The sequence below is a fragment of the Musa acuminata genome, chromosome BXJ1-4 (assembly GCF_036884655.1).
Source record: "Musa acuminata AAA Group cultivar baxijiao chromosome BXJ1-4, Cavendish_Baxijiao_AAA, whole genome shotgun sequence".
Lineage (NCBI taxonomy): Eukaryota > Viridiplantae > Streptophyta > Magnoliopsida > Zingiberales > Musaceae > Musa > Musa acuminata.
Genome location: NC_088330.1, coordinates 36,947,843 through 36,967,054, shown reverse-complemented (window position 1 = coordinate 36,967,054; position 19,212 = coordinate 36,947,843). Strand labels below are relative to the sequence as shown.

The 19,212-nt window shown below is 39.1% G+C and overlaps 3 protein-coding genes across 8 annotated transcripts; 1 reads left to right on the top strand and 2 right to left on the bottom strand.

Moving 5' to 3' along the window:
* Window positions 1-2,600: 2,600 nt before the first annotated feature.
* LOC135662302 (plant intracellular Ras-group-related LRR protein 5-like) lies at window positions 2,601-5,329 on the bottom strand. Its single transcript, XM_065176640.1, has 3 exons — window positions 4,659-5,329; window positions 2,999-3,900; window positions 2,601-2,902 (listed from the first exon to the last, which is right to left on the bottom strand). The coding sequence occupies exons 1-3, from the start codon at window positions 5,191-5,193 to the stop codon at window positions 2,744-2,746; spliced, it is 1,596 nt and encodes a 531-aa protein (XP_065032712.1). The 5' UTR covers window positions 5,194-5,329; the 3' UTR covers window positions 2,601-2,743.
* Window positions 5,330-7,919: 2,590 nt separating this feature from the next.
* LOC103983078 (DUF21 domain-containing protein At5g52790) lies at window positions 7,920-16,341 on the top strand. Of its 6 annotated transcripts, none has more exons than XR_010507682.1 (14): window positions 7,920-8,337; window positions 8,439-8,515; window positions 8,615-8,698; window positions 8,821-8,934; window positions 9,105-9,191; window positions 10,238-10,377; window positions 10,443-10,530; window positions 11,272-11,345; window positions 13,255-13,427; window positions 13,596-13,864; window positions 14,882-14,928; window positions 15,009-15,267; window positions 15,379-15,492; window positions 16,106-16,341. XR_010507682.1 is itself a non-coding variant. In XM_009400230.3 (13 exons), the coding sequence occupies exons 1-12, from the start codon at window positions 8,154-8,156 to the stop codon at window positions 15,262-15,264; spliced, it is 1,593 nt and encodes a 530-aa protein (XP_009398505.2). In that variant the 5' UTR covers window positions 7,921-8,153; the 3' UTR covers window positions 15,265-15,267; window positions 16,106-16,341. The 6 variants fall into 6 exon arrangements, 3 of the variants coding, with proteins under 3 accessions (XP_009398505.2, XP_065032706.1, XP_018680581.1); XR_671548.3 differs by having other exon boundaries at window positions 7,921-8,337; window positions 15,374-15,492; XR_010507671.1 differs by having other exon boundaries at window positions 15,009-15,492.
* A 479-nt stretch (window positions 16,342-16,820) lies between these two features.
* On the bottom strand, window positions 16,821-18,836 carry LOC135662243 (pentatricopeptide repeat-containing protein At3g62890-like). The gene has a single exon (XM_065176625.1). It carries the CDS (start codon window positions 18,822-18,824, stop codon window positions 16,911-16,913), a length of 1,914 nt encoding a protein of 637 aa, XP_065032697.1. The 5' UTR covers window positions 18,825-18,836; the 3' UTR covers window positions 16,821-16,910.
* Window positions 18,837-19,212: the final 376 nt, after the last annotated feature.

Below are 19,212 nucleotides of genomic sequence, written 5' to 3'. Positions count from 1 at the left end.
CATGGAGGTTTCTTGGTTTTCTGGAGAAAATTAACAATAATTTTATGGCCCATCTCATCTCGATATGAACTGAACATTTGTGATATTAGAACGTAAAATCTACTACTAAATTCTATGTTTGATCGTCGTTAACTTAAAAAGATGAATATTCCTCCTTTGTAAGTGGTTTTCGTCTACACATGAACAAATAGCAATGTCAGTTCTCATCATAAAATCAATTCTCCCAAATTTCCTTCTGATGATAAAAACCCTAATGATAATTTTCTCGCAAACCCTCAGCTATAATCTTAAAAAAAAAGAAAAAAAAATAAAGATAGCATCATTTCTGACAATTCCAAACCATCCAAAAAGCATACATGACAATAGCTCCAAGAGTCCTCGCTCCTCTTGCTTATCCAGATTTTGACCTTCAAGGAGTCATTTATCATCGACCCAAGTACTTTGAAACTGGAAAAGAAATATCAAGATTGTTCCTCAACAAGGAGAAAATGCACCAAGTAATAGAATACATGTGTTGGAGGCTGTGTGTAAGTTGGCCATCAGAACCAACTTGAAAAGAGTGGATGAGATTTTGACATTGTCTAGAAGTAATAAGATTATAATAATAACAAATATTATGATCACCATCATTAATCCATTTAACCTGGGCTAAAGCCCACCAATTTAAACTAATTTATCTTAGGATAGCAATTGTCCAAATAGGATAGTTGGGACCTTTCATTCGCATCCAAGCCTACTGTAGCATCCCTTTTGTCTTGAAATAGAAACTTAACATCATCAACCAGCCTATTGATCAAGATGACCAAACTACTGTTGGTTCCAACTAGAAAGGAAACCACACAGTTTAACACTCACTTAAGCACAACAATAACGGTGAAAATATTTTTTTGGACTTAGGTCTATCATAATTTTAGCATCGAAGAGTTTTTTTTTAAGATCAACTCGTCGATAAACACTCGAGTCATCTTTGAACTCCTACGCATATAACCTAGAATCGAGTCGATTCAATGACCTTAGTCTATATCCTTCGATGACAACACCGACTCAGAACCTTGCCCAACGAGTCAAGACACTACCGGAGGAATGATATAGTTGATCGTTCCCTTGTTTTCGTAGCTGACTCAATCGATGCCTATTAGACTGCTGGCACTACTACTTCTACCTACAACAACAACAACAGGAACAAGATGTTGAAGTGGGACTTAGAAGAGTCTTAATTGTTGTTGATGATGATGGCTTGTCATCCATGATATAAAGGTGTGGCATTTCACAGTCAACCATTCCGATGTCTCCTTTATTTTAAGTACCTACCGTTTGCTGATCTTATGTTGTATCAGTTTTATCTCTATGTGGAAGAGGTCTGTGATTATAACATTAGGTAAATAATTCTATATAGATGATACTTGGATTAGTCCAAGTTGATCCAAATATATACGTGTAAAAGATCTTGGATATCTAACATAATGTCGATCTATACGATCGAGATTAACATGATCCTTCTAATACTCGTAGATGAAGATTTAAAGTAAACGGTAACTAATCTTGATTATTATGATTTAATAGATCTTTTATGATTAATCTAGCTGAAAGAAATATTTTAAAATATTTTATATTGAATTGATGTGCATATGATTGGGGTCCTAGCGATCATTGTCATGTGTCAAATGTGATTGGGTGAATATTTTCTTGTTGGACCCACATGACAATTACAGTAATAAAGAAATCAGTGACATAATCTATCCATTCTGCATCAGTCCACTCTGCTAATTAGTTTGTGAGATCATTGCTGACTCAATCATGAGCTCAAACTTCATAAATTTGATGTACTACATCCTTCTTGGATCACCAAATTAATGTTCAGTTGCTTGTAGCAATAACTTTTAATATTGGTAGCAATTAGTTTAACCAGCAGAACAACAGGAAAATCATCAACAGAGCTTTTCAAGTTTAAGAAGAGTCAACAGAGCTTTTGGCAAATCATTAACTCAATTAGTGGTTTGCTCCCATGAGTGTTACTTTGCAAAATTCATTGATCTTAATTTGCCCCATTATAATGCCTATCTGACCCAATAAGTAAATGTTGTAACAGTTACATCATTACATGTTGTAGACAAATTAATGATACTGTCACACACAATTGGTTGCCTGTGAAAAATTGGATGCAGGTTGACTGCTTGAGCTTTTAAACAGCAGTGATTACTTTGTTTGCTGTAATTTAGAACAAGGCAAAGAGTCCTTTCTCAGATGATCCCAAGTCCAAGCTGAAGTGACTTTTGGTGGAAGAACTCATTGATGGTGCCTAAACATACTGTAATAACCAAACAAGCAGTCATTTCATGTCCCTGCAATTGCAAGCCAGTAACTCCATCTTACCTCTTGTCCTTCTTCCTTTGTCTCACAATCAACATAGGTGATGCTTAAGAAGTCAATAATCTGAACTGGATTTATAATCTTTCATTGGTGACTAATGCCAAAATATCACTGTCTAAGCCAAAGGAGTGCTCCTGTTTGATTTGGCCTTTTACCTACTAAATTGAAAGCAAGCCTGAGGATATAATTTAAGACCATGGAATGGTGCTGTCAAAAGGCAACAATCATGCTAAAGATAGAAGAATACAAAAGACCTGTAATTATTGTCTCTTTATGCATGATAACACAAAGGATCGAACATGAAGATAATGTATTCAAACAACAAACATAAATGATCAGCTATGTACAGGGCTCATAAACAGCAATTTGGGATTCATGCTTTTACAGGAACCATGCCTGTCATCTCCTTCTTCCTTCGAGGTCGGAATAGTGAACACAGCCTGAACCAGCAGCCCTTTCTCCCGGCCGCCCCAGCCCGCTCGACACTCCTCGTCCTCGCTGAAACCAACTCGGCCATGTACTGAACAACTGCCTGCGGCACGAAACAGATTTGTCGAGGCAAGTGGTATCAGTATCAAAGAATCATTTGAACAATGTACAGAAGTTTGAGTCCATGATTTAGGTGTACCTGAGCTCCCAACTTTAGCACATGCCTTGGTGGCACTTCCAGAGGAGTTTCATCTGCATTGAACACCCTAAGCTTTGTCAAGAGCTGGAAAGAATCTGGCAGTACTCTTATCTGGTTGCTGCTGATGTCCAGCTCTTCTAGCATCTCTAGATTCCCAATTGATCTTGGTAATGCCGTCAAATCCGCAAAGTTCCTTCCCACATTTAACTTCACTAGACTAGTGGCAAAGCAAAGGCTCTCGGGGATCGCCTCAAGCTCGTTGAAGCTAACATCGAGTTCTTTCAGTTTAGAAAGCGAAGCCATAGTAGTAGGCAATGATTTCACTCTGTTGTAGTGCAATGTAATGACTTCCAAGCATTCAAGCTTTCCGACTGCCTCAGGCAGTGCCTTCAGGTGATTGAAGTCCAACCTGAGCTCAACGAGCGCAGTACACGATCCAATAGTGTAAGGAAGTTCCTCAAGCTCATTCGTCTCAACATTCAATCTTCTTAAGTTTGTCAGATTCCCTAATGTGTCTGGAAGCGCGGACAGCTGGTTCGAACTCAGATCAAGGTTAACTAGACTCGTAAGGTTCCCGAAAGATGGGGGCAGAGACTTGAGTCGGTTCGCATGCAAATCGAGATCAACTAAATTGCAGAGTTCTCCAAATGAGTCGGGTAGGTTAATAAGCTGATTTGAGTGGACATCAAGCTTTGTCAAGGACCTCAGGCCCCCGACAGAGGGTGGAAGTGCCATGATTCGATTCTCCGATAAATTCAGCTCAGTGATGTCTTGCAGTTTTCCCAGTGATACCGGAAGCCACTCAATCTGGTCCATCAACTTCCCCTGGAGGTCAAGAACTCCAAATTCATTCTTTGCTGAAGTCTCGATTAGGCTTGCGACTTGAATGAGGCTTAACTTTTCTGTGTCACCACCAAGAACAGATGAGCCATAGGATAGGGAAAAGAATAAGGCTATGAGGATTCTACCAGCTCAAGAATGACAAGGTGAGAGTGCAACAAAAGACAACATATACTAATAACACTTTCTTAGGTATGGATCTCCCCAGACTCTTACCTCCCCATACGGAGTCGTTATCGATCTTATGTATGACATTGCAAAATAGTAGAAATTTTCCATGTGAGGAAAAGTATCTTTGAAAGATACTTTAGAAAGTAGTAAGAGTCAAGGCCTGCCCAAAAAATATGCCCAAGAACATTTGAAAATGTTTCTGAGAGATGCACATCATTATAAGAAAACAAACTCTACAAGTATTTGTTTTCTTCAATTAGATTACAATAAAATCTAATGTTCTGAGGGAAATAAGAACTCAGGCAAGTAGTTGACATGTTCTTATCATACTGTTTTGGATGTTCAACCATGACAGTCAAATAGATGTGATCTACCAATATGAATGCTTGACAGCATAACAAATCAGCAAGCAAAGAAGAACAGAAGACTTGGTAATTCATGGTCCATTAGCCTTATGCAAAATCTCAGCTGAACCTTCAAATTCTCTAAGCCTAATTCAAATTGGGGCTCTAAGAGAACTCACAAAGAGCTCCTCAGCAATTATGAAGTGATCAACAGACATATGAGAGCATAAAGGGAACAAAGGATTCAAGAAACAAGCCTCTGTAGAACAGCAAGAAAGAAAGAAAGAAAGAAAGACTAATCTGACCTGAAGGGACCTCAGACTTCAAGGAGGAAAACACTTGCCCATTGGAAACATCCATCTCCCCCTTCTTCTCATCCTTCTCCTCCATGACCGAACTCAAACTTCTACCAGTTCTACGCACCATCACATCATACCTAGCCTTGAATTCCTCCTCCTCCTCCTCACCACCCCCTTCACCTTCTTCCGAGGACACCAGCTTGGAGGCCCTCTGCACCAGCTCATCAAAAACCTGGAACCTCTTGTCCAATTCCACCACATACATGGCCTCCCTCCTCTGCTCCTGGGCCTGCAACAGGACCAGGTTCTTCCTCACCTCCTGCAACACATAGAAGAGCTCATCTGGCACGTCTGGAGGCTTCTGCATCTTGCCAATCTCCTCGATCCTCATCTCCTCCTCGTTGTCTGCTGACCTGATGACAGCCATGGCTGCCTCCACTTCTTCTATGGAAGGCCTAGGTGGCAGAGACCTGTAGACCCTCATGATCTCCTCCACAGCCTCCAACACACCTGGGGGTTTTGGCTTGGATGATTTCCCCATGGCCTCTCAATTCTGATCTCCCACAGCCTTCAGGGAGAGAGAGAGAGAGAGAGAGAGAGAGAGAGAGAGAGTCCTTGTATCACTTTGCTTTGGCTCAATGATGAAGTGATCAAGCTTTACATGTGGGCTTGATTTCCTGTTCTTTGTGTGTGCCAGTCAACTTTACAATGTTTTATAATGTTGGTCGTGTATCTAATATGTCCAATCGCAAGTCATCTTCTTGAGGATTACACTGCTTATCCTCTCTGCTCCGATATTGGTGAATCATATGCACAGTGCCGTGTGAACCTCTCCTGTAAACCCTTCCCTCTTGTGGTAAAAAAGTAATAGCCTCCAAAGAAATAGAAAAATCTTCACCTCTTTCTACTGATGTAAAATTTCCCCATTACTTTCAAGAAATGCTTCCTCAAACATCAGAAATCTTACAATTTGTATCTTGTATCTGTTTGTTCCAATTGAACATGGTTGGTTCAATGGTATCAAACTAAAATATCTTGTTCAAAATACAAAATTGAGCAGCAAAAATGAATGAAAGAAAGAACAAAGGATTGACACAGTTTGACTTTCTTTCATACAAGTATCCAAAATTTCCACCTTGCTGTAATTGTAGACTTTTGTTTTTGGAATTGAGATGGTGTGGGATTAAGACCTTACTGGGCATCTCATTCCTGTAGCCATGAGGAAGTAGAACAGAGTTGGATAGGGACAAAGACCTGGCACAAATCCTAGAAACAATTAATGGAGATACTTGTGCTGGTTTTGGCATGCCAATTGGTCTCTTAGCCACAAGAAAAGCTCAAGCATTGCACAAAAGGTCTGCAATCATCAACTGGTGTGGGACATGAAACCAATGGCAGTGCAGTGGGTCCTGGATTTGCCACCTGCACCAGCCTTCCAAGAACTCCTCTTTCCTAAAACCCATCATCCCTAGAATCAGTGACAAGAGAGAGGGTCTCTCTCCTCCCATGCAGAGAATACCAGTCTCAGTTTTGCTTCTCTTCCTTTGAAGACAAAGAAAAGTAAAGACTAATGTCCTTCAAAAGTCACAAGGTGGGTGTCTTGACCTGCATCAACCATACTAAATTAGTACAATCAAAATCATGTTTATGATACATCTTAGTTCAAGAAAAGAGTGAGTTTGACATGGCTTGTTCACTGAGTTATATTATCTTTTACACAATCCCTCATATGGAGCCTATTTTCTGATACACACAGCATAGGCATGACTGGGCACAAATAACACATTTCTGCCAAAAAGGAATTTACAACATAGTAAAAATTACTAAGAGCAATTCCAAAATATTGCATTGTGTCTGAACCCTGAGAACAGATAATTCCAAATGGGAACCATCTTCCTGAAGAAGAGAAAAAGGTTATGGAGGAAACTTCATTGTGCCTTCTGCCAAGTAGACTCCCCATCTTCCCTCAGCCAAAATGTCAACCAATTGATCAGGACTAGTATGCCTTGTATTTTCCTGGTGATTTCATATCAGACCTTTAAGAGATATTAGTGTAGCATCATCCTAATATTTTCTATCACAATTTACCTTAATTGAGTAGTTGAATCATAATTTATTTTGATATGAAACTAATGAATTATCGAGTCGATTCAATTTTGGTTTCAGCTCGACTTATCTTTAATTCGATGATGATTCGAAAGATCAAATTTACATACTTATTCGTGTTTACTGTAAGTCAATCAAATTGTAATTTAATTATATTTAGAACTTTAACTCATTTATATCAAAATTTATTAACCCAAAGTCATGAAAAATGGAATGACACTAACTGCAATTAAAAATTTAAGCTTGTAAATTTAAAGACAAACATAGCATATGTAATTTAACATCTTGAATCCTTAATAGTTAAGCTTCTAAATTTAAAGGCAAAACCTAGTAAATGTATTTTAACATCTTCAATCTTTAGTAGACTATCTCTCTCTCTCTCTTGATCTATTTTCATCACAAACTTCTAAATTTTCATCTCTTTTGATCTGTCTCTCTCTCTTCCTTCCCTTCCCTTTGTCTCTGACACTCTCCAAACCAGGCCACGAGGCAAATTGCAGCTGCAGCGCAATTGGCGCAAGTGCTATTCCAACATCATCATCATCATCATCATCTTTTAGAGAGACTGTAATTTTCCTATGATTTATGCTTTCTCTTACATGTAATTTCTTTTCCAGTTATTGCTTCCATCAACCACTTATAACTATTAGAATACCTCTCAGGAGTGATAGTACATCCATCAAATCAAGAATTAACTTTTCTAATTATTTTTTTCTTCCTTTTTCCCTATTTATAATGGTACACGGCACCTATTTTGGTGGGCCCGACGTAGGGCCATCTTGTACTCACCAATCACATGACGCAACAGTCGTGACGGGTAAGATTCGGGTGGGTTTGGAAAAATATCGCCACCCCAAAACACGCACCTTAAAACCATCTCGAAATCACGTATTTTAACAAAAAAAGCTGTGATTAAATTTAGTTTAAAATAATATATTTGTCATTATATATATAATATATATGTATTTATATATACTTTTCGCAATTTTAAAATCCTCCACATATACACCTCCCCTACCCATTTATTCAGTTACTAATTTGAATATAACATGTCAGATTATTTTACCGTGGGTCCCACACGCTGACGCCGGCAAAATCCCTAAAACGCTCGCGCTGTATGATGGGGATTTGTCTGCTCGTCTCGTCTCCTCCATTTCTTACTGTGTTTTTGGGACTTGAAAGCCAAGAAAGATCCACAAACCCCGAACTGCCTCCTTTCTTTTCCCCTTCCCTTTCCTTCGCGTCGCTTCTCTCTCCTCTCCTCTCTTCAATCTCGATACGTAAAGTGAAGCTTTCCCCTCGTTAATTGCTGGGTTGAGAAAGAAAGAGAGAGAGAGAGAGAGGGGGGGGGGGGGGAAAGGGGTGGTCGGGGCGGCAGAGGAGGAGGAGGCGAGGATGGCGGGGGGGAGCGAGGAGCGGTGCTGTGAGGCGATGTTCTGGGTGTACCTCATCATCAGCGTCGGCCTGGTCTTGTTCGCCGGCCTCATGTCCGGTCTCACCCTCGGCCTCATGTCCCTCAGCCTCGTCGACCTTGAGGTCCTCGTCAAGGCCGGCAAGCCCAAGGACCAGCTTCACGCCGGTCTGCTACCCCCGTCTCCTCTCTCTGCCCTGTCTCCCCTTTTTCTCCTCCGTCACACTCACCGCCCTGTTGTGCTTCTTCTTCTTCTTCTCTGTCCGCAGCCAAGATTCTGCCCGTGGTCAAGAATCAGCACCTCCTCCTCTGCACCCTGCTCATCGGCAACTCGCTCGCCATGGAGGTCTCAGCTGTCTTTCCTCCCCCGGCTCACTTTCTCTCACTGTGCGCTAAATTTGGTTTCTTGGTCTTGCTGATTGCTTCTCATGCCATCTACGTTTAGGCGCTTCCCATATTTCTTGATTCGCTCGTTCCGGCGTGGGGGGCCATCCTAATATCCGTAACCCTAATCCTGACCTTCGGCGAGGTAATTTCCTGTGACTTCCAGTAAAGTCGAGTTCCTTTTTCCCTTTCAGTTATAAATTTAACTACAAGATCACTGGCGAGACACAAGTTAATTTTGTTGTGTGCGTGTTTGGTTTCTCTAAGATAATTCCTCAAGCTGTATGTTCGCGGTATGGGCTGAGCGTGGGAGCTAAAACTGCCGGAGTGGTTCGTCTGCTTCTTTTGATCTTCTTTCCAGTGGCTTATCCCATTAGCAAGGTAATCACTACTTGCTTCTTCACTTGTTTATACCCATTAGATTTTTTTTTTCAACTTCTTCCAACGAAAACAAAAGGCAGAAGCTGTCTTCTCTCTCTTATCTTTACTATAATGCGATATACATAGAGCTACTTTAGTTTATATTCCGTTCAAAAATATGCTTTGCATAGTTGCTGGACTGGCTACTGGGCAAGGGACATGTTGCACTTATGAGAAGAGCCGAACTGAAGACACTGGTGGATATGCACGGAAATGAGGTTTGCCTTATGTTGCTTATTAATCAGTATTTACAAAGTTCTTTGATTAAAGTGCTTTGATACTAGTATACCGACTGTCTAAAGCTACAATATCTTTGGGCATTTGAACTGACAGAGTTTCTAACGTATAGATGCATTAATTATGCTATGGGCCTTCTTTTTTTTTTAATAGTCTGTGACTAGCATGAATTGCTTTGTTTTTAATGTGCTAAAATAATTTGTGAACCCAAAACCAAGGTTATTTGCTCTCCTTCATATAGTGAAAATATGATATTTATGAAATACAAAAAATATGAAAGAAAATTCAATGCATTATCAAGAGTTTTTTTGTAAGTCACATAATTTGTGCTTATTAGTTTATTAAAGGATCTGATCTCCAATGTGCTATCGACTACGCAACTTTTTAAACATGTACTTGCATGTTGTTATACTCTTTTTGATCCATATCCATATATAGGTGATTCAGTGAAAATATATGGATGGCATGCTATTTTGTTACATTTAGACCATATCATTTGTCATTGCTTTGTGATGAGTGAGGTTTGGCTGAAAAGGATAGGACGTGGTTACATTCTAAAATTATACTTTGTTTTTGTGTGATATGACATCTTGTTTAGGATCAGAAACCTTGGTGAAACGCTTGATGCAGGTTTCTGTAAAATTTGTATGATGCTCAGAATCACTATTTAAAGTGTAGCCATAACATGGTGATGGTGATCTTGAAAAGACAAAACATTGCAATAGAAAATAATTGGAGAAAAAAATTTCTTGGAGAATCTCTTTTTCTTATTTTGTTATACATAGTGCTAGTTCCACTAACATCTTCCTACAAGCATGAAAAGATTTGATCAATTCATCCGATTTGAGTTTCGTATTTGATGCTGTAAGAATATGATCTCACTGTGACATATTGAGCCTCCTCTAGATCAGAGTTTCTGGATAGTTATCAGGTAGTGGTGTCATAATAGATTGGTCTAGTTGCTGAACTATGATTCTGTTAAGCAAGTTTTTTTGTGCAAACATGTAATTGTCTCTTTGGTTCTTAGGCAGGAAAGGGTGGGGAATTGACTCATGATGAGACTACTATTATTGCTGGAGCTTTGGAGTTGACTCAAAAGACTGCACAAGATTCAATGACAACAATATCAGAGACCTTTTCGCTTGATATTAACTCTAAACTTGACATGTATGTGGTTTTATTAATTAACAAGGTATTGACAGTTCATGATGTTAATTCTGTTTCTTTTTCAGGTACACTCTCGGTTTAATCATGAGTAAAGGACATAGCCGTGTACCAATCTACTCTGGCAGCCCAACAAACATTATAGGCCTTATTTTGGTTAGTAAGTCAGATAATTTCTAATGTCATTTAGTGCTCAGGATTTAAAATGTTCATAATCACTCTCAAACTTTAATGTGAAAGGACTTCATGTACAGCAGTCATTCAGCAAAAGATTTGTACTAAACACTACCTCTACTTGTGTTCCGGTGAAAAGTGTAAATTTAACATAGGGTAATAATAATGTTAGTCATTTCTTTTTAGTTATATTTCATGATAAGTGATTAAGAAGATTGTCCATACAGAATAATTAGACTTATTATCATCATAGTGCTTTTGAATCAAAGTAGGTCTACTATTCTACTGGGGAGCAAATCTTTCGAATAAAGACCATTGCCATAAAAAGACATTCCTATTCCTCTAAAAGAAACTAACCATTGAAGACTGAAGTCCGTCATTCATCCCAGATTAGTAATGGGCGACAGTGTACAGTAAATAACTGGAACATCTTGGTCCCTTGCTTATTGTTTGAGTATCCTGTTTGCATATTATACATTATTTTAATTCTTCCTAGTTCCTATACATATATGTCAGAGGTCAGACGTCAGAGGTCGGAAGGGAAGCTAACTTTTGTATTCAGGAAGGAGATAAATGAGATGATAAGTTGAAAGTAATGAAAAATAATCTGAAATTTTCTTGTTTACTGTAATGTAGATATTGTCAAAATCTGTAATATCTATCTTTTATTGTTTATAACATGCTCAGGACTCTCATATTTACAAAATCTTGATTAATTCTCAGGTTAAGAATTTGATCACTTGCCGCCCTGAAGATGAAGTTCCTATAAGAAATGTTACCATAAGAAGGATACCAAGGTATGACCTGACTTATGTCTTGAAGAAGTATAGCATAGATGTATTGATGTATTCTGATGTGACATGTGGCTTAATGAAACCGGATGCCACCTAACTGGCTTTCATCGCTCATGTTCTACATATAAACAAGTGAGCAGCAATGTGAAGTTAACCTAACAATACTGTTAAACATATCATAATCATTGTTAACAATTGAAAGGTAACCTTTGATGTTTATATTCTAAATGTGTCAGTAAAAAAAACAGAACTGTGTCATTGCGAAGTAATAATAAGCTGAGGAAATAATAAATTTTTGTTGTGAGCGATTATATGTTTATCCTTTTTTATAAGGAGGTGTTGCAATATACCATTTGTTACTGGTATGAAGAGCATCCTATAACATCATATTCCATTTCTGTTTAAAATTATTTGTGGTTCTTTCTTTTGCATGTGACAGTTATAAAGGACTAATTATTCATCATTTTGTTAAAATCTGAATAGGTATAAAATTGGAACATATTAAGAATCTCATGCTTAGAAAAAGGTATGATATTTGGTATTTCAGATATGATATATCAACAGTTGTAGTTCTGATTTTATTGAGATGTACAACGCTATAATACATGGTTGTTTCCTCAATAAACAACTCTAGACATCCTCGCTCTTCTGCAGAAGGGGCTAGCAGAGTCTAAGAGATGATGTAAAGTTTCAAAAAACTACAATTAGAGAATAAGCATGTATGCTAAGCCATGCTAATGCCATTAAAATTAGAAAAAAGGGGACTATCGAAGTATGTAGTGCATGAGGTTGCGCCAATTTGGCATGTTGGGAGGGTCATTTTATTCATCTTTATCCCTATAATCAGAGTGACTGTTTCCATGACTTGAACATTTCGATCACATGGATATTAAAGGAACAACTTCCACCTGGATATTGAGACACTATGCCGTCATCACTTGTAACAATAAACAATATTTTTCTTATACAGTACAGTAAACAAATTTGTTTTGATTATGCACATCATTTTGATTTTTTGGAGGATTCTTTATAGAAGATGTAGGATCAAGATATCAATTGCTTTTATGATACAACAAAATAACTGTTAGTTGCATGTTGCAAGGTGGTAACACCTGGACCTCTTTAAGAAAAAAAAAAGGAAAGCAAAAACACACCTGGACCTCTTTTACTAGGTCATTGTGCAAAAGGTTCCATAACAGAGTCCATTTTGGTATTAATGGATTTAACCCAATGGCATACCAAAGTAGGTTGCGAAATACAGCATCAATTTCACTCAAGGACCCATCGAAGTAGTTTTTAAAATACAGCAAGGGTGGCACCAGTTGATATTGTCTCATCTTGTTGACCTCTGACATTATGCTGGAATTATCTGATGAAAAACATTCTTGCTATAAATGGGGAAACCAAGGACTGACGCAATGGAATTATATGTTACTGGAGTTAGACTTACAGGTGGCCTTTTACTTATTTTACGACCTCTGTTGTATACTAGAGAAAGCCCACAATCACATCTAACTTTTAAATTAAATAAAACATTTAGACATAACAACTTCTAGAATAAATAAAAAATTTGGACTTGAATATATTCAATGGAAAACAATTACTTGTCAGAGAAGTTGCAAAGTAGAAATTTATGTATATAAGATAGATTAAATATTTTTTCATGAATTCACTGTAGTGCCTAAACATTTTAATGAATATTAATACCATTCTAATTTTATTAGCTCTTAATTTTAAATGGATTACAAAATAAAATTTCTTTTTGATACATTTAATGTTTGCTATTTCATATTCACATATGGACATAGTTTTAACTTGATGTGTATATATACATATAGTTCTCTTCGTGCTCCTGGATTCTTTATTCCAGTCATGCTTTTAAAGGATTTTAACACCACTTCGGTTTTACCAGGGTCTACGATGACCTTCCTCTGTATGACATCCTGAATGAATTCCAGAAAGGCCACAGTCACATGGCTGTGGTTGTTAAACGCATAAAAGACAGTGACTTAACAACAGAAAAGAGCAAAACCAGTCCCTCAGATAACAGAATGGACCAGAGTAGGAACCACAATGAAGCCCATGGTATTGCTTGATGCTTGTATATATATGTCATCATCTTATTCTAATTGTTTGTTCAATAATCAATTTCCATCTGAAGTATTAAACAATCGCTAGCTTAATATGTGAAAGCACTTGTATATTGTGGCAAAAGCTTGTGATTTGCATATGGAGTGATTCTTGATTTTCCAGGAGATGGATCTCTGTCAGTTATGGCTGCGCATTTGAATAATATTACCAACGCGTCCCCTGTGAGTAGTAGTATTCAGGGATTTCACAGTCCTGTGAAGAGAAGCAACATAGATAAACAAGGAGATTCACGCTCACAGGTCAAAAAATTTGAACGAGGGCGACATGACAATATCCTTGATGTTAATTCTGATTCGCTTCCAAGTTATTCATTAGATGAAGAAGTAGTTGGAATTATAACAATGGAAGATGTTATGGAGGAATTGCTACAGGTGGAGATCATCTAGCTGATATACTTCTGAACAGTTTTTTAGACTAACCCTCATTAATATTATGCTTTACTTGATCGCCCATATGTTGATATGCATAGCTGTCATACATAATATTTTTACTCGACTACCTGAAAAGCTGAGTGCATATATTCCTATTCTATTTATTATTGAATTATGCTTTCTTTGTTGTACTTATTAGTATGTAAATAGCTTTTTTAAGGATGATCCATCTTTCGCCATGCTTTCTGCAATATTTGCGGTATATATTGATCATGTAATGTAAGCCTTAATAAAATAAGTCTATTTTACCTTGCTTATGGAAATAGTGTAGAAATGTTTTCTGATGCATGATAATTATTCTTGTCTTATACTGTGTTTACATTTTTGACAAACAACAGATGATACTTCCTCTTCCAGTTATATCTCACCTTATATCATGAAATTGTAATTTCTAAATTGCACATAGCTCCATGTCATGGACCTAAGCTGTCAATTCAAACTCAAAGACAGTTATTATAATTTAACATAACCTAACAATCATGTTATACACAACTTACGGTTACTTAAATGGTTTGTGATGGGTAGTTTGCAACTTCACTTTGTGAATGTTGGATCATACAACTTATTCTTTTACCATTGATGATTAAACATTTTTCCATGCTTTGAGCAAAACTAGTATTTTTCTCCATAGTTGGCATAATGGAAGATAATAAAAGGTTTGCATCATTAATCTTACCATGAAAAGAGAGAGTGAGAGAGAGAGAGAGTTCTACTAGCGTAGACATCAATTTTGGTAATATATCTGCATGTCACTACAGCCAGGGAGAATTTCTTGTATGATTGTGCAACTTCATGTCGTTTATATTTGGACACTTTCCATCCTTTGCAGTGGTCTCTATATTTAATAACCTTTTCTGAGTTGGCATATGACTTTCCACGTGCTAACTTTATGATTTGTTTACATGTCTCAAATTTCACATGTCGCAGCTGACAATTGCCTCTGAATTGTTCTTGTAGGAAGAGATATTGGATGAGACAGACGAGTATGTTGATGTCCACAACAAGTACGTGAAAGTTTGTAATTCTCTCTTCTTCCTTTTCTTTTATAGTTTGCCTTCGTGGATTCAGTGGGTTACTTCTGTAGGATCAAGATAAACATGTTACCTACAAGAAGGTCATCACCAAGATCCTCTGGAAATGTATCTATCTCTCAGTTTCCACGTCGAACTCCAACGGCATCTCCACTGTCTCTCCTTCAAGATGCTTCTGTATCACGTTCACCTGTTTCTCAGTATGCTCAAGTTCCTGGTCCAACACCAACCATTACAAAATCTGGACAGTCTTTAGCAAGTTCACCTGCACATCACACAGGCCTTGGGCAGAACCTGTCAGCTTCATAGCGAGTAAGTGAAATATTCTATTTCTTTGGTTTTCTTTTCAGAAGGATGAGAGCACCGATTGTTTATGCTTTGAAACTAATCTCTTCTTGCTTCTTGTTCACATGAGAAGTATAGGAAAGAGGGTCCTGTATCATGGTGTATGTTCTTAGTTCTCACAAAGCATTCTTTGCAACGATCATCATTTCAGTGTTCAATAGCTGTTTTTTCAATGATTATACACTCACAAAGGTAACAAAGGTTTCTCCTTTGAGAAATCATACCAAGATATTAGTAGTTTCTTTTGTGTGTTGTAGTCTTTTTTTGGAGAAGTTTTTTCTGCTATAATTAGTCTGGAGCTATTTGGCACCTTATTTCTTTCAGTTTATTTGACTATATTTTCAGTGACTTACACATTTTGGATCATTAATTTGTGTGGCACCAGATATAGTTTTACTCTGTATGTGACTGCAGAAGTATATTTAGAACCAATACGTGTAAATAATTCAATATAAACTCTCTCTCTCTCTCTCTCTTCTCTCTCTCTCTCTTTCTCTCTGTCTGCCATTCGATATACTTGATGAGAGATAAGAATTGACTGTAGTCGATTAAGTGAACTTAATTTTGTTTTCTGCGAGAAATATGCAGGTGATCATACTGATTATATCAGACTGCATTGTATAGTTTTGTACAACTGATTGTTAAAGAATTTGATCTTTTTTATTTTGTAACCTTATTGATGTGTGTGTGCGAATGCAAAATCATATACTACCTCTAGTTGATTGCGATAGACATCTAGAAATATCAGCAAGTTAGAATCTTTTGTCTTTGGACAATTCATGATATACAGTAATTTTTTTAACAGGTTTCTACGAAAGAAGCTCAGGGAAAACGAAAAGTGTAGCTGCCTGTTCAGGTGAGCAGAAGTTAATCAGCATGACTAAATTTTTTTGAAATTTCTATATTGTGATCAAATTGTAGTTTTTGTTCGTTGATGTGACCGTAACATGTATTTTACGTGGAATGTGTAATATGTATTAGTTGGATCAGTGCTCATATTTTTCGAAGTAGCTGAAACAATTGTTTCGTGTGGAGACATCAGTACTCATCTTTTGACACCTCCATTTCATTAGTGCTTTCATCATAAATCTATTCTGTTTGGAGCAACAAAGGCAAAGAAAGATTGGACTTGTTTGGAATATCCTCACCTGTTTGTATCATAAAATGTTACTGCTGCATGATGAACAAGATTATCTATTTCTGCTAAATCTTTATTAAGGTTCCAACTGTGGATCTCATCATCCAATTGGTTCCATGGCTTCAGCTTTACTCGAGAACAAAAAATCCTCTTTGGATCGTATCTTTGGTTGGGGCAGCGCAGCAACTTGGGGATGTTCTTGACCTCCATGAGGTTATATCCAAACCAAGCATAAAGTCCCAATTGGCAACTTGTGCAGGAGATTGGATCGTTTCTGTAGAGAACTGATACCCTCAACTCAATGCTTTCTTCGGATCTTAAAGGAGCTCATATTGACTGACTTGGTCATGGAATAATACCAATGCGACAGAGACTCGAGATATAACCTAAACGTGCTGAGAATCAAATTGCACATCAGCTTCATCAAAGTGTGTTAGACCCATCCATTCCTCTCTCTCTATCTCTCTCTCTCTCACCAGTAATCAAAGCAGGAACACTTGCCTTCCTTTAAATGGTGAAACCTACTCCCATCCCTCACCACAATCTCCCTCCCAAACACCTTCGTCACCATCTTGCTGAACTCATGACAGTCCCCACAAACCCTCAAGTTCTTCACAATGCGAATGGGACGTCCTCTCTCCACCACCATCAACCCAAAAGCAATGGCCAATCTTTCACTGTGCTCCTTCATCACATGAACCTTCTCCTCATCACCGATATCATGCAGCACAGCAGACACATCCGGTGAATAACCAGCTTCTGTCAATCTCATAATGACCATCTCCAGTGTCTTGTGGATCTCTACAGAGTCTTTATGCTCCTTATCTCCTGCCACGAACTTATGCACTGTTCCATGGACCTCCATCAAGCTCCAACCAGCAACCTTATTGGTTCCTCGGTGAGCCATCAATCGCCTGACCTTGGCAACATCCTCCCATCTATTTGCCTTGGCATACACACCAGCAAGAAGAACATAATGCCCATCGTGTTCTGGTTCTAACTCAATCAATTTGTTCCCTATGCTCACACCCAAATCCACCAATCCGTGCACTTTGCACGCCCCCAACAAAATTCCCCACAGTACAGGATCAGGTGCCATGCTCATTCCTTGGATCAATTCATAAGCTTCATGCACGAGACCTGCACGACCCAAAAGATCCACAATGCAACCGTAGTGTTCCATCTCTGGCTCATTACCATACTCTTCTATCATGAGCTTGAAAAACCGACGGCCTTCTGCAACCAAACCGGCACGGCTGCATGCATTTAGAACGCCGACGAAGGTCACACCTGTGGGGCGTAGTCCTTCACCAAGAAATCGTTGAAACAGCTCGAGTGTTTCCTTCCCTAATCCATGCGTGGCCAATCCACAAATCATAGCATTCCAAGCAAACACATTCCTTTGCTTCATCTCATCAAATGTGTGCCTTGACAGCTCGATGCACCCACATTTTGCATACATGTCCACCAACGCTGTGCCAAGAGCGAGAGTGAACGGGAAATCCATGGATCTAATGGTGGAGTGGATGAATTGGCCTACCTCGAGCAGTCCCAGTTGTGCCGATGCCGAGAGGACGGTCACCAATGTAGCCTCATTTACCGTCAATCCCTTTCCGACCAGCTCCCTGAACAACTCCAATCCCTTCTCCAAGGCTCCGCTTTGAACGTAGCCCATGATCATGGTGCTCCAAGAAATTGGGTCCCTCTCAGGCATTCTATCGAACAGCTCCTGTGCAACATCCGTCCCCCCCGCCCGAGCATACCCGGCTAGTATTGCATTCCAAGAAACCAGATCCCGCTGCCCTGGAAACTCATCAAAAACTCTTCTTGCATGGTTCAGTTCACCGCACGAGCTGTAGAAGCTTATGAACGCGTTCCTTACGTACAAATCTTCCTCAAGCCCACACTTCACCGCGTGGCTATGGACCTGGGTGCCTTCAACGAACACTGGGTCGCGGCTGCACGCCTGGAGGACGAAGGGGAAAGTGTAGTTGTTCGTCGGGATCCCGGCGCGGCGCATGTGGGCGTAGAAGGGGAGGGCATCGCGAGCGGCGTCGCAGTCGGAGCGGGCGAGACAGCGGAGGAGGTTGTTGCTGGCGAAGACGTTGGGGCGGGCGATGGCGGCGTACAGGAGGCGGAAGTAGCGCGGGGGTGCCGGGGGGGAGAGGGCGGCGCAGAGGGCAAGGAGGTGGGCGAGGGAGGCGCGGTGCGCGGCGAGGCCGAGGACGAGGAGCCGGGCGTGGGCTTGGAGGAGGTGGGGAAGGGAAGGGGAGGTCGGGAGGCGGGAGAGGACGGGGTGGTGGCGATGGCGGAGACCGGCGTCGGAGGTGAGGGAGACACGGGGTTTGAAGGCGGCGGCCGAGCGCGTAGACGGCCCAAACCGCATCAAGAAACTCAAAACAGAAATGCTTTTGTTTCGGGAGGAATTGAAATGCTTTCTACTCGTCATAATTAGGAGTGATAGGGAACTGTGCTTTTACAAACATATCCTTGCACAGGGCGACAATATATATATATATATATATATATATATATATATATACACACACACTAAAATTAAATTTAAAGGAATAGATTAAATATAGATATTTTACTTGAGAGAATACATTCATTTTGGCTACCTGCATCTGAAAATTCCAAATATCTCATCCAAAATTATTTATTGATTTGTACCAAATTAAAAATGTAATTTAACTGTTTTTATCTAATTATGACTAAACTACTACATCTCTTGATGTTACCCAAAAGATTTTTTGTTTGATTTTGACTACAAA